Source organism: Dama dama, chromosome 22 (genome assembly GCF_033118175.1).
Source record: "Dama dama isolate Ldn47 chromosome 22, ASM3311817v1, whole genome shotgun sequence".
NCBI lineage: Eukaryota > Metazoa > Chordata > Mammalia > Artiodactyla > Cervidae > Dama > Dama dama.
The window spans coordinates 11126266-11141582 of record NC_083702.1 but is presented as its reverse complement, the minus strand read 5'-3'; the positions used below and the strand labels follow the sequence as shown (position 1 = coordinate 11141582).

The 15317-nt window shown below is 45.1% G+C and overlaps 1 protein-coding gene across 1 annotated transcript in view; it reads left to right on the top strand.

Moving 5' to 3' along the window:
- LOC133043610 (chromatin remodeling regulator CECR2) overlaps window positions 1-15317 on the top strand; it is a 115115-nt gene that overhangs the window by 83642 nt on the left and 16156 nt on the right. The window contains exons 3-7 of the mRNA XM_061124617.1: window positions 1753-1936; window positions 2772-2911; window positions 3618-3722; window positions 6315-6364; window positions 7002-7171. Of these exons, the coding sequence (XP_060980600.1) occupies window positions 1753-1936; window positions 2772-2911; window positions 3618-3722; window positions 6315-6364; window positions 7002-7171 (649 nt within the window). The remainder of the gene's footprint in view (window positions 1-1752; window positions 1937-2771; window positions 2912-3617; window positions 3723-6314; window positions 6365-7001; window positions 7172-15317) is intronic.

The window sequence follows — 15317 nt, the reverse complement described above, 5'->3', positions numbered from 1 at the left end:
TTTTCTATTTAGTCTCTACATGGCACTGGGGTGCGAGGTCCTCAGTGCTCCCTGCACGTAGACTGCAGATACCCTTTCATGCCTCAGAACTGACGCAGCAGTCTTCCTTTTGCTGTGGTGATCTCAGGCAGGTTGTTTCCCTGTGTGGTCACACCTCCCGGGTCACGTGGGTCTCTGGTAGAAGCTTGTTCTCCTGCAAACTATTTTAAGGGGGAAAAAATAGGGTAATTAGCATTTAGAACTTCTTTCAGACAAGAAGGAACATAGGCATGGACCATGTGCTTCAGTCTTTCTGTTCTAGTGAAGGGGTTGGTGGTAACTGTCCAGAGCAAGTGCCCTGCACTTAGTGGCCTCAGTTTGTAAGAGCTGCAGGTGTCCCCGTGCCGAGAGCCCCGTTTCCAGGTGTCATGATGGATTTTGATGCATTAACCACATTCACTCTGTGCTAGTTTGAGGTATCAGTGGGAAGGAAATGAAGTTCCTTCTCTCTTTGAAAAAGCAAAATGTTTCATTTCTTATTTGCCTAAGGCCCTTTGTTTTTTTCTAAGAATATTTCTTCTGACTTTTTCTACAGATACAACTACCATAGATTATAAAATAACATGGTACCTACCTCTTTTAAAAATTATATTGACCTACATAATTCCTTTGGAGCTCTTTGTTTAGTGAGAAAAATGTTTTTAAATCAAGCGTTAGGTGAAGTTGTATCCAGATTCTTTAATAGTTGAGATATAGAGTAACTATCTAACAATTAAACAGTACTTTGTTACATACCAGGGCTTCCCCAATGGCTCAGTGGGTAAAGAACTGCCTGCAATGTAGGAAACACAGGAGATGCAGGTTCAGCCCTTGAGTCAGGAAGATCCCCTGCAGAAGGAAACTTGGCAACCCACTCCAGTATTTTTGCCTGGAGAATTCCATAGACAGAGGAGCCTGGTGCAGGCTACAGTCCATAGGTTTACAGAGTCAGACCCGGCTAAACACACCGGCATGCATAACACACTGTTATATACAAGGCACATTTAGGTACTAGTCAGAAATTTAAGTTGCCATTGAATTGTCTTAAATGTTTCCTGCAGGAAAAACTCTCAAATTTAGAATATAGTGTTTTGTATCATGCCTACAAGGTTACATGTAATAGCACATGAAAGTATAGTTACACCTCGGTGTAACTGCTTGTGTTCTGGAGAAGGTTTTTCCACCTTTGCATTAGAACATGAAATATGAATGGATGAAACCAGGTAGACACTGACCTTCTTTGCTGTTCGCCCTCTTAAGTCGGGGACCTGACTTTGAACCGAATGCCCCCCGAGCTCCACAGTGTCTGCCTGTATGATCTGAATGCCCCCCGGGCTCCACAGCGTCTGCCTGTATGATCTGAATGTCCCCCGGGCTCCACAGCGTCTGCCTGTACAGGTGACGGTCGGCACGGCCTGTTGTGGTGTCTGCCGTTGACACTGCACACGTGCAGCTACTGCCACACAGCGTGCTGCTCGTGGCTGAACGTGTAGAGCGACCTGTTCTGTGAGAAAATTTCGTGAACGCTGGTAATCTCTGGGGCTCGACACTGTCAGCTCCAAGGAGATGGCGCAGTAACAAGTGTTTCCTCGAGGGCCTCGCAGGCCCTTCCTGGGGCTTTCAGTTCTGCTTCTGTTGAAGATGTATCACCCCCCAGCACCCCCCACCCTCACCCCCACCCCCCAGTCCTCTGTGTGGTAATAACGCACCTTTGTGTCTGGGACCACTGGCTAGGCCTCAGACCTTCCACAGCTACCTGGAGGATATCATCAACTACCGCTGGGAGCTGGAGGAGGGGAAGCCCAACCCTCTGCGGGAGGCCAGCTTCCAGGACCTTCCCCTGCGCACCCGAGTGGAGATTCTCCACCGCCTCTGTGACTACCGGCTGGACGCTGACGACGTCTTTGACCTCCTCAAGGTGAGTGACGGATAGGCACCCTCCCTGGAGCAGCGGTTCAGGGAAGCCGGCTCTGGGTTGTGCTGGCCTCTTTGGTGTCTTCCTCTTTCCATATCCTGGGTCCCCGCTGACATGGGAACAGTCGAGGCTCCTGTCTGCTGTGTCATCAGCCAGAATTGTGGTTACATTAGTCACTGAATGTTATTTCCTGAGGCCTGAATTTTGACTTGGCATAATTAAGATTTATGACACCTCCCAAAGTCTTGACCCCATCCCCATGACACGCTTTGTGCACATGGCAGCAGTGTGCTGGGTGGGGCTCTGGCCGCCTCTCCCTCACCTGATCCTGCCCTCACTGGGAGGTCGACAGTGCCTGTGGGCTTGGGTGGGAACCGTGGTGAGATCTGTAGCTCAGCTTTGCTCCACCTTCACCGAGGCCTTGGTCTCCATCACTGAGGGCGGCAGTGAGGTCATGCTGGTGAGTGGGGAGCCCTGGGCTGGGCTGGCTGGCGGCCCAGCATGGTGTGGGACGAGGCTGCTGCAGCACTGACTCTCCTGTCGGGCTTGTCTCTCCTCGTGTGGGTCCAAGCCAGATGTATCACAAGTTCATCAGAATTCTTTGGGCTTTCTCTGATTTTGGCAACATGGGGGCAGTGATGGGATGGGAAGGGTTTGAAATGTTTCCACATCCTGTTCTTAGAGCACGCGCCTTCTCCTGGTCTGATATATCTGGACCTGGCATGAAGATTACCCCAGGTGTTTGGGCATTGTAATGTGAGGTATCTGTGAGACTATGTTTTTGGTCCTCATTTCCATTTTCTCTTGTTGCCCAAACCTCTTTCCCTGACCTGCCCAGGGCCTGGACGCAGACAGTCTCCGTGTGGAGCCCCTGGGAGAGGACAGCTCAGGGGCCCTTTACTGGTATTTCTACGGAACGCGAATGTACAAGGAGGACCCGGCACAAGGAGGGTCCCATGGAGAGCTCTCTCTGAGCAGGTACCTTCCTGAAGGTCATGTTGCTGTCGCCACTGTCATTAACGTCCAGTGCCTCTGCATTCCACTGCACAGCTCTCCTCTCATGAAGGAGTGAACTGAATGGAGCAGCATGCCTGCAAGGAGGCACTTCACACAGAAGCACAGAGGACTTGCCCTCTAGCCCTGCTCCCTGGGGTGGCGGTTCTGGCGCCAGTTCTCAGCAGCGCCAGTGCGCCCTGGGCCTTTCTCTATGGCAGAGTGGGTTCTGGAGAACCCCATCCTACCTGGGGTCTTGTCAAGGAAGAGGCCTTGGGCAACGTCCCAGAGCTGTGCTGCCATCTTCCCCGCACTTCAGGTTGCTGGACCCTTTGTAGTTAGGGAAGCCTGAAAGTGAAAGTCTCTTAGTCATGTCTGACTCTTTGCGACCCCATGGACTGTACAGTCCATGGAATTCTCCAGGTCAGAATACTGGAGTGGGTAGCCTTTCCTTTCTCCAGGGTATCTTCCCAACCCAGGGATCAAACCCAGGTCTCCCACATTGCAGGCAGATTCTTTACCAGCCCAGATGTTCATGTGGGAGACGTCCGTTTCCTTGGTTCCACGTTTTATTAATAATAACGGAAGATGTGAGGTCGCCCTGTCTTGTCCCTGTAACTGCTGCCTTTGTCCTGTTTAGTAACCTCGTGGCCAGACAACTGACATTTCTGTTTAATGTACTACTTCTTAGGGAAAGTGAAGGACAAAAAAATGTCTCAAATGTTCCTGGGAAAACAGGTAAAAGAAGAGGAAGACCCCCAAAACGGAAAAAACTACAGGAAGAAACTTTCATGAGGTGAGAAAATCTTAGTGTGTGAAGGTCCCTAACCCAAACCCTTATGCTGGAGGGCTTGCCCCATCCTTGCTCTGTCTCGGCGAGGACGTGGGTGTGCACTGGAGTCCTTGGAGTCCCCGGCCCGGCCCCTCTCAAGTTACCAGCTGTCTGGGAGCCCTCCCCCTGGGCAGTGGGGGCTCTGACAGCAGAAGGCACCAGGAACCAAGCCTGCTTACAGGAAGTGCCCTCCAGATCCCTTCGTCCCAGATTTCTGCACAGGAGGTGGAGTGAGTTAATACTGTGAGTCTAGGAGTTCTTTCCTGGTAAGGAGGCTTCAGTAGTAAACGTGCTTTATTGTGTTTAGAACTCATTTTGTTAAGACGAGACCTTAAACATTTTTAAGTGTTTATTTGGTATTTAATTTTTTTTTCCATTTATTTTTATTAGTTGGAGGCTAATTACTTTACAGTGTTGTAGTGGTTTTTGCCATACATTGACATGAATCAGCCGTGGATTTACATGTGTTCCCCATCCTGATCCTCCCTCCCACCTCCCTATTTGGTATTTAATTTTAGCAAAGAAAAAGATTGTTATATTTTGGGAAATTTTTAATTAATTTTTTGGCCACATTGTGCTTCATGCAGGCAGGATCTTAGTTTCCTGACCAGGGATCTCCTGCAGTGGAAGCTCAGAGTCTTGAGCACTGGACCATTAGGGAAGTCCTGGGAAATTTTACTTTAGTATGTTGTTCTTTTAGGAATATCCACCATGTGAATCTCAGTATAAGAGTTTTGAGGGTCTGACCTGTACTGTGTAAAAATACTTTTACACCTTTTACTTAAGGATCAGATATATAGTTATTCACTTATGGCAGTTAAGTCACAGTCTTAAAAATTCTAATAACACAGGGCAAACTGCTTCCTTGTTCTCTGGTTTATTGTTAGAACTGCTTAAATAAGCTAAGTGCCTGAAGTGGACCAGATTTCACTATGTTGCTCATTAACTGCTAATAAATGTTTTTAGGGATCTGATTATGAATCAGTCAATCAGAATTTGTTTTTTTGTTTGTTTTAACAATCAGTGTTAAAAAATCCAGTGTTCCACTTAACTTTTCTGAAATTTTGACTATAGAATGCAAGCTTTCCTCCCACCAGAATTTGTGAGACATAGTCCTGTCATTGTGTTTTATACACAAGACATCAGTTCCTGGGTTTTGTTAGCAGCCTACAAGTCCATGTAAATCCAGCAAGCTGTTCTGTACATTCATCTTTGGTTCCCTTGAGCCCCAGAATCAGAGAGCCAGTGGGGTGTCCTCACTTCACAAGCCCAGTGCTCCTGTGCTGCCCTCTGCCGGCGACTTTCTTCTGTAGCATTCTGAATCCAGTGCAGTATTGAAGTCTTTTTAAATTAAATAAAATTTTGTGAAATCTAAAAGGATAAAACTACTGAATGTAACAAAGCAGATACAGAGAACAAACTGGGGGTGACCAGTGGGGAAACAGAAGGGGGATGGACGAGCTAGGGGACAGAGGTACAAATGAGTATGTCACATAAAAGGCTGTCGGGATGCACTGTACAGCATGGGGATGTGCAAGTGTTTTATAATAACTGTATATGGAGTGTGATCTTTAAGAATTGTGGTCACTGTGTTTTTTGTACACCTGAAACTATATCTCAGTTAAAAGTTTTTTTTTTTTAAAGAATGATGAAAAAAAAAATACAGTAAGATGTATGTAGAAGGGGGAAAAAAAGTGAAGAGAAAGTTCAGTCCCTAAAATAATTTTTAATGTTTTTTAAAAATAAATAAAATTTAAAGTTCAGTTCCTCAGTCATACCAGCCACGCTTCTGCGAGTGGGCGAGTGTGGCCTGTGGCTGCCTTTGTTGCATAGCAACGGCACGGGGCATTTCCATTCTTCCAGGAGGCTGTGCAGGGCCGGAACATCCAGAGCATGTCCTTCATGGTCTAGAGGGACAGCACTATTGGGCACGTAACACTGAGCGTGTTTGTGTCTCATATCATTAACGGTCCCGTTTTCCAGGGAATTTCGTTGACTTTGCTGAGGTCAAGGTGGCATGCCTTGAGTGGGGGTGGGCGACCTCAGAGCCTGAGTTGCTCACTTCAACCTGCTCTGGGGTTCAATTCAACAGCCTTCTGTTCCGTGCAGCCCTCGGTTGGGTAGCAAGCCCTTTCCTTGGCCTTTAACTGTCAACACTGAGCTCCTCCATTCTTGGGCAGTGGTGCTTATTCCTGTGTGTAGTCCTTCCCTTCTCTGCGCCAACTTGCCCGCCTCCTGACCTTGCTCTGTTGACGTGTCAGAGACACACACGCATCCTCTCCTGGTGTTAGTAGTCAGCCACTGTGCCTTACACACACACTCTCTCTCCTTTCTGATACCTATAGTAAGGCAGTGTTCCTTATACACACACATACACACTCACACATACACTCTCTCTCTCCTAGTGTTGATAGTTAGCCAATGTGCATTACATGCAAACAGACACACACACACCTCTGGTATTAATAGGAAGCCAGTGTGTCTTCCTTCCAGGGAAGCACAGAACAATTTTGGCCGTGTTTTTGTTTTAATGGTTACCCCTTTCCTTTGTTCTAGTGACAAGCAGGAAGAAAACTCCTCAGCATCTGAGTTGCATACTAGAAACGGTAATGGCCTTCATAGGGGTTGGAGGGTTTGCGTCACCTTCCAGAGTCTAGTGCAGCTGCTGGGACCACTGCAGCAGTCTTCCCACCAGCCTCCTTGCCCCTCACACATTGTCTCCCTGTGTCCATCACTCCTTCTCACGAATCACTCGAGATCAGGACCAGGTCACTTCACTTGAGCCCCTTCCCAGGCCCAGTGTAATAGGCTCCTGACATTGGGATGAATGCAAAGCTTCTCAAGAGCTTTCTTTTAACGTGAAATACTTTACAACATAAGGATGTGTACTGTGTTCTTATGTAGACTTTTTATGCAATCTGTAATCCAAAATAGACATTTGAGGAGAAAAAGCAATTTATAGTATCTCAATGTAACAAGGAACACTCCTGAAGCTCAAAGCCATTTATGTAGAAAAGCAGATTCATTGGAACATTTCTAGGTTATTAGAATCTATCAGGAAGGTCACCATAGTTGTGTTTGTATTGACTTCGTAGCTCTTAGTTGTGAAGAGGAGAGTAGCCAGAACATCTGAAGTATACATTATCCACCTTAAGCGGTAACCCAGGTCACCAGTGAACCTGATGGCAGAGAGGAGAAGGAGGTCCACGGGGCCTGTTTCCCGACTCTCACTTCCTCTTCTAGGGTCCCAGGGACCAGGGCAGGGCTCCTGGTGGCTCCTGTGCCAGACGGAGCAGGAGTGGAGGCAGGTCACCGAGAGCTTCCGGGAGAGGACCTCTGTGCGAGAGCGCCAGCTCTACAAACTGCTCAGCGAGGACTTCCTGCCCGAGATCTGCAGCATGATCGCCCAGAAGGTGCGCACACGGCCCACGTAGGGCGAAGCTGCTCTGGGCGGGGTGCCTTCCTTAGAGGCTTGCGCGGCCCTATGCTCTGCTGAGCAGTCCAGCTTTCCTCTTTCCTCCAGCTTTCCTCTGGGCCCCAAGAGTAGGACCTTGAGCCCCCGCTCTCCTTACTGTGGGTCCTGGGATTTAGCCCTCACACTCCACCCCATCCTCACGGCTCCTGGAGCCCAGCTGTGTCTCTGCAGAGCGCTCTTTGCATACCTGTCCTTGTGCATACGCTGCTGCTTTTCCCCCCCTTTTTAGCAAACTCATCTGGTGGTCTCCCTCTAACAGCTGGTCTGAATTCTGAGTTCAGAACTGTCTGAGGGTTGTCTTGGTTGCCCTCTCAGTTCCTCCTCTAACCTCCCAGCACTCTGGTCCCGTCCTCTTCCTGTGCATCCCGTCTGCTCCCTTGCCTGTTCCAAGGCTCTCAGAAGCCCCACTGGAGTTGTTTCTGTGAGCTCTGCCTGGACTGTCTTAGCCTGAGGTTTCCCCCACAAGTCTCCTCATCCTAAGTTGGTTTCATCGGGAGTTGTGGAGGCAGCTCCAGGCCACAAGCCACATCTTCCTTGTCACTGTAAGCTCCAGGTGACTTCGTGGTGTGCCTGTTCTGTGGTCAGTGCCTGCTAACCATCCAGGTTCAATAAAATTGATGCTTCAGATTCTTAATGGTTGTTAAGAGAAAGCATAAGAATGCCAGCTCTGCCCTGAAACCTGGGGAGAAAGTGTTATAAATTCCTGCTGCAGCACGTCTCAGGGGCAGGGGAGGGGAACTCAGTGACAGATAGAGTGACAGTGACATGTTGCGGGTTCTGTGATACATTTGTCACTATTGAGCAGGTCAGTGCTTTGGAGTGAATCATAGAAGGTCTGACTTCAGTGCTTCAGGAACTGCGTTTTCATGAGTGTCTCCTCATTGGTGTCATTTGTCCTGGTAACGATGATTCCTCTTGGATCTTGTTCACAGCCCGCTGTGACCATTTTTCTCCAGGACTTGAGAAACGGAATCTAGTTTTCTTAGAGTAACTATTTAAAGTAGAGATGGTGTGATTAACGCCAGCACCTTAACTCATCTGTAAGCGTGTCCCTAACCCGCTTACACCCTTTAGAAATTTCTGCCTTTTTAACTGAAAAGACTTTAGATTAGGGAGTTAAGGGGAAGATTTTACAAGCATAAAACAGGAGTTGATTCTTTGCAAGAGAAGAACTTAAATCTTAAATACAGTTTTCAAGAACCATGACATTAGAAACTGAAGAATGGAGTAATAGATTTGATATTTTGAAAGCTGTCCAGTACTGTAAATATGCAAGCTTTAGTTAAATGGGGTGATTATGCACAAAAATCAGAATCACCATTATGCAGCAGAAAAGCTTAGCAGACCAGTAATTAGGGGAGTTTTCACACAGGGATCCCAACAGAAGCTCCAGAACCATTCAGATTTATTCATTAAACCTTTAAGAAATGATAATTTCCAAATAGTTATTAAATGAAGAAAGAATTGGCTTGGCTTCCATTGACATACAGCTGTCTTAGTGCCCCATTCTGGATGAATTTAAATTCACTCCTTGCTCAGTGATGTAAATGCAAGTTCCGTGAAGTGCACCAGCAAGATCGCAAGGAGGATTGGAGCCTGCTGGGAGCCCACGCTGGAGCCCTCTGGTCTGTCTGTCACGTAGTTTAGAGCAGTAAATGAGTTTAAACGGCTGTTTCCATTTGCTAAGAGGTCTGAGAGACCTGGACTGCATGGGAGGGGGGACGCTGAGGGTGGTGTTTAAACAGGAGAGTGTGGGGCAGGAGTGAGGGGCACCCTCCTCTCCTCCAGACTTGCTCTAGTTTTCAGCCCCGTGTTTCCTAGCGCAGATGTTCCTCTGGCTTTTGAGGCAGTGCGTGGTCAGAAAACATTTCCTGCAGGCTGTGTCTGACGGCCTGTGCCAGTGTGGACCCCCATGGCCTTGCAGTCATTGATGTCACAGCTGGTTGTCTGTCTGCCTTGAGCCCTGGAGAGGGAAATGCTCATTCGTAAATTTCTGTGTTTACAATGTATTTGGACTCATCCTCTCTTCTTTTTCTTCGGCTCCTAAATACGTTGGTGTTGGAGGTATACGAACAAGTCTCTTCGGTCTCCTTTCAGGTTCTCTTCTGCCTGACTTCCTGATCCCCCAGGTCTCCTCTTCCTTCGGGTCCCTGGCCTTGGAGTGGCCTCTGTTAGCCGTCCACTGTAGTTCTCACATGGTTTTCTGCCTCATTGGCCTGGATGGCCTCCCACTGTCTGTTTACCTGAACAGTTTGAAAGCTCATTCCCATCTTCTGCTCACTACCCTGGGCTGAGCCCTAAATGTCCTATTTTACATCTCAGCTTGTACAATAATCTGCATACAGACAGACGGGAAGGTTTGTCATTGGCTGCCAGCAAAAGCTTAGCTTTAAACACTCAAGTTTTTGGCTATTCTTTGCAGTGTTTGTTTATTCCACTGCTCTTAATATTGAAAAGGTTCTTGATGTTTGTTGCAGTACTGAGTACTTTGGAGAAAGTCTTTAGTGTGGCATGAGTTTTGTGCTTCTTTTTAAATAGCTGAAAAAAATCTTCAGGTCTTTAAAGGCTTATTGGCAGGTTTTCTGATCATCTAGGAGTCCAGTCTTCTTGCCCCAGAAAGTCTTTTGATTATGACTCTGGGGAAAATACCAGCAAAGGGTGATTGTGCTGACCTCTGAAACTGTTCCAGTGCTTTTTTTTTTTGTCAGGATACTCTGGGCACACCTGTGGCCAGGGAATTCAGGTCCTCATTATGCTGCTGGAGTTGGCAGGGGGAGGTGGGGGTGGGGGCTGGATGGGGAGTTCTGGGCTGTGCTTCAGCCAGATTCTGTTTGTAATGTTGAGAGGATTTCTCAGCGCTGTTTCAGACCCCATTTTGAAGAAAAAAAGTTGTAGTATAAGATATTTTTTTAAATGCTATTAATATATATATTTTTTGATTCTTTTATTGACTTTACTTGTTCTTTAAACTACTGAACTTTAAACTATTAAACTGTTACAGTTTAAAATACTGCCGCAAGTAACTTCAGGTCATAAGTCTTGTCCCTTCTGGGGTGGCACGCTGCCTAGAAAGTTGCGTGGAAATTTAAAACACTCTTGGTACAGTTTATACATGTTTTTTCCTAAATGTGTATGATGCAGTTTATATAGAATGAAAGTGTTTGAGAATTCACATCAAATGGGAGCTAATGAATTTGAAAAACTTTAATTATAGTGAAAGAGAATCAACATAAGAAGTGAGAGGCAAAGTGGTGTCTCACTGAGCAGAAGTGTTTACAGCAGGCAACCTGAGGTAGGGGAGCCTGGAGAAGGCAGGATGGGGGACAGGCAGGGATTGAAATGGACAGAAGGGCCCCAGTGAGCAGGGGCGGTCAGGAGCATGTTACGCAGGTAGGTCCTGGACCTTGCTTCTTGCTCTCAGCCTTTGTGAGCACTCTGCTCTGAGTTTTGTTGTTGTTGAGCTCTTGGAATCGCAGACTCTTTTTTTTTTTTTTTTTTTTTGAGATGTAATTGATGTGTAAAATTAGTTTTGAGTGTACAGCATAATGATTTGATAGTTGTGCACATTGCAAAATGATCAGCAGTAGGTCTAGTTAATATCTGTCACCTCACACGGAGTTTTTTCTTGTGATGAGTAACTTTAAAATCTATTCTCAGTGTTCACATACACAACACAGTATTATTGACTGTGGTCACCATGTTGTACATCCCTTTCCCTTCTCCAGGGATCTTCCCAACCCAGGGATTGAACCCAGCTCTCCTGCATAGCAGGCAGATTCTTTACCATCTGAGCCACAAGGGAAGCCCAAGAATACTGGAGTGGTAGTCTGTCCTTTCTCTGGCAGATCTTCCCGACCCGTGAATCACACTGGGGTCTTCTGCATTGCAGGTGGATTCTGAACTATCAGGGAAACCCATGTTGTGCCCAGGAGTTATTTATTTTATAAATGGATGTCTGTACATCTCACTCATTTTGCCCACCCCCGTCTATTCTCTGTATCTTGAGTTCAGTGTTTTTAGACTCCACATGCAGGTGAGTTGATACAGTATTTGCTTTTCTCTGACTTAATCTCACTTAGCGTAATCCCTTCATGTCATCCATGTAGTCATGCATGGCAGCATTTCCTTTCTGTGACTGAGTAATATTCCCTTGTACATACACCACCCTTCTCCATCCCTCCATCCACCATGTAGGTTACAGCCGAGTCTTGGCTGTTGTGCTTCAGTGACCATGGGAGTTGTATACATGTTCAGGCTAGTGCTTTTACTTTCTTTGGAAAGATAGGCAGGAATGGAATTGCTGGGTCATATGATAAAATTCTGTTTTTTATTTCTCAAGGAACCTCTGTACTCTTTTTTTCCATTGTGTCTGTACCACTTTATATTCCTGCCAATAGTGCACAAGGGTTCCCTTTTTCCATATCCTTGTCAGCACTTGCCATCTCTTGTCATTTTGTTGATAACCATCATGGCCATTCTAACAGGTGTGAGGCTTTGATTTGCATTTCTCTGATGATTAATGATGTTGAGCCTCTTTTCATGTGTTTGCTAACCATCTGTGTGTCTTTCTTGGAAAAATGTCTGTTCAGATCCTTGGCTCATTTTTTAATAGAATTATTTGTATGCGATTGAGTTTTACCAGTGTGCTTTTTTAAGATACTCTAATTTCAGGTGACTAAATTATTATTATTTTTATTATTAATTTATTTTAATTGGAGGCTAATTACTTTATAATATTGTGGGTTTTTTTGCCATACATTGACATGAACCAGCCACAGGTGTACATGTGCCCGCCTCCCACCTCCCTCCGAATCCCATCCCTCTGGGTCATCCCAGCGCACTGGCTTTGAGTGCCCTGTTTCATGCATCAAACTTGGACTGGTCATCTATTTCACATATGGTGATATACATGTTTCAATGCTATTCTGTCAAATCATCCCCGTAAGTTATTACTTCTTATGTGCTTAGTATAAATAATGTATTTTAAAAGCAACTAACTAGACAAAAAATTGTGTAATTCCATTTGTGTGAAACGTCCAGAATAAATAGATCCACAGAAGGAGAATCACTCGGTGGTCACCAGGGGCTGGAGTGTGAGGGTGCGGCGCGGCTGGGATGGAGGTCACGGCTTTGTCTCCGGTGCTGAGGGTGCTCTGTGGGCAACCAGATGGTGGTTGTGAATATGCTGAGCACCCCTCAGCTGTGCACTGACAGTTGTTCATTTCGTGTGAATTTCACCTCAGTATCTGTATGTGTGTTTCAAAATGATGCATGATCTCTGATTTTGCAGCAGTCCTTGGCATTTATGATTTTCCTAAGTTTTAAATTTTTTGCTTTAATATATAAAAGATAGTTAATAGGAACCTAGGAACTCTATTCAGTGGTTTGTAATGACCTATATAGGAATGGAGTGTAGACGGAAGCGGGGATATGTGTATATGTACAACTGACAGAAGTCAAAAGGAGGAAGCAGCAGGGGATGAGATGGTGCAGTAGCATCACCACCTAAATGGACATGAATTTGAGCAAACTTCAGGAGACAGTGGAGAACAGAGGAGCTTGGAGTGCTGCAGTCCGTGGGGTCCCAAAGAGTGGGACATGACTTAGCTACCAAACAACAACAGTAACTAATTCACTTTGCTGTATAGCAGAAATGAAGGCAACACTGTAAATCAGCAATACTCTTACAAAAAATTTAAAAATTCCTGTTTAATTTTTAGCAAAATATCTTAAATCTATTTAAAATTAATTTTAATGCCACACCATAAAGTCTATACATGGTAGCAAGCTCTTGGTACTTTTAACATTTGAATTGTAGAATTTACTCCCACTAAAATGTGATCTCTATTAAAAAAGTTAATAAAAATTAGATCATTGTAGAACATGTAATACTGGATGATTTCCCCAGCTTATTTGGGAAGGGGTTGTTCTGTGTCCTAAGGAATTTATTTGTTCTTATAGAAAACTGGGGAGTCGAGTATAAAAGTGCAGGAGACATAGTAACAGGTTCCCTGTTTACAGTTTCATGTGTTTGCTTCAGGCCTTTTCTCTGAACATTTATTACCAACCTGGGATCATACTGCCTGTTGTCTTGTGACCTGTGTTTTTCATTTAATATCATGAGCCTTTTCATATTTCATTAAATATTCTTCAGAAAAACAATTTTAATTACTACATAATGGTTATGTAATTTTACCTATTTTAAACCTATAAGATATTTACAATTGTTCACTATTTTAAATAATGTTTACTGTAACTTACTCAGAAACACTTTGTCTGGCCGTCTAACTGTAAGATGAAGTCACACAATGTGATTACCCTGCCCAGGGTTGCTGACATGTGTCTCTCTTGTCCTCTGGAAGATCCGTGGCCCCAGCACTTTGAGCTATCTGTGTTACCACGTCTTTGCAGACATGTCACTTTTTTCATCTTTTACAGTGCTGTGAATGAATAGTCTTTTGTTTTTTCTTAGGATCATGGATGTGTTTTATCTACCTTCTGTGAATTTTGTACTCATGTTTCATTTTTTTGGTGGTCACAAAAAGTCAGACAGGACTTATCAACTGAACAGCAACAGCTGTTAATTACTTTAGATATCTTTCCATGTTAAGAATAATACACTGTTGTATAGATAGTCTTAGGATGTGCATAATGACCTATTTTTCCCTTTTCTCCTCCTTGCATTGACTTCAGGCAGGAGACGTATCTTCTTTGTTTACCTGGTTACTGTTGACCTGAGTCCTCATTGAGATGCTTGTCCTCTGTAACATGTCTTTGTTGTGGCAGGAGGGAGCATGTTCCACAACGTGTTCTTCCTTAGGCAGGGGAGGACATGCTCGCTCATGCTGTCCGCACTATGTGGTTAGCACTTGCTTTTCTCTGTTTTTCATTGGGTCTGATGTGTAGAAAATGCAGCACTTTCTTTGAAGTAAGTAATTCCGCCTGCCAGGCTTGTGTTCACTGTCCCCTGCCTGTCCGCTGCCCCATCCATGGATCCTTGTTGAGCTGAGCAGAGGAGAGGTTTGGTCTGCTTTGCTTTGTTAATAGCAGCTCCACACAACTTCTCAGCAAGGGAGAGAGAGATGTTGCCACAGTGGGTTTGATTAGAGACCTGTGGAGGGATGAAGGGGCAGAGGATGGGAAGGTGCTTCCCTGTCAGTCGGAGGCTTGTCCATGAGATGCCTGCAGCAGCCCCATTTCTGAAAGCACATCCAGCTCCTGTAAACCCCGTGCAGACCGCCCATTCTGGTTATAGGATCTAGAAGTCAAGGAACTTTGTTTAATTCTATTTGGGCGGCTGACTACAGTATACATGATACAGTACCTGTACATGGTACAGTAAAAATAGTTAAGTTTTTAAAAAATTTTCATCTCTCTTCTTTTACTCTGAAAGATTTTTACCTTGTTTGTTAGCCAGCTCTTTTAAAGTCAGGCTTAGAATTTGAACAGTAAAAATGACTTTCAGAAGGTCTGTTATCTAGGCAAGAGCACTTTCTATTTCTGAGTTAAATGATAATCGAAACTCGTTTTAAGGACCATTAAAAAGTAAAAAATGTCAATCAGATTGGTTTCTGTGTTTAATGATGATTTTGTATATATGGCATACATATGTATATCCTTCTCTGGTGGCTCAGACAGTCAAGAATCTGCCTGCAGTGCAGGAGACCTGGGTTTGATCTCTGGGTCAGGAAGATACCCTGGAGCAGGTCATGGCAACCCACTCTAGTATTCTTGCCTGGAGAATCCCATGGAAAGAGGAGCCTGGTGGGCTGTAGTCCATGGGGTCGCAAAGAGTCGGACATGACTGAAAGACTAACACTTGTCATTTGGATGGCAGTCTGCCATCATCTTTTTCTCTCCACGTCAAGACCACTTGTGTAATTGCCACAGAATAAAGATATTTATGTAGAGGATTCTTAGATCTTCTTTCTACTGAAAAGAAAAACATCATATTTCTGACTTAGTTTCACCAGATTTGGAATAATTGACATTTCTTGCTAGTGTAATATGCATTTTTCCTTTGCAGACACCTGATTCTCTTTTTCTGTATCTGTGCATCTTACAGGCGTTCTCTGTTATTACAG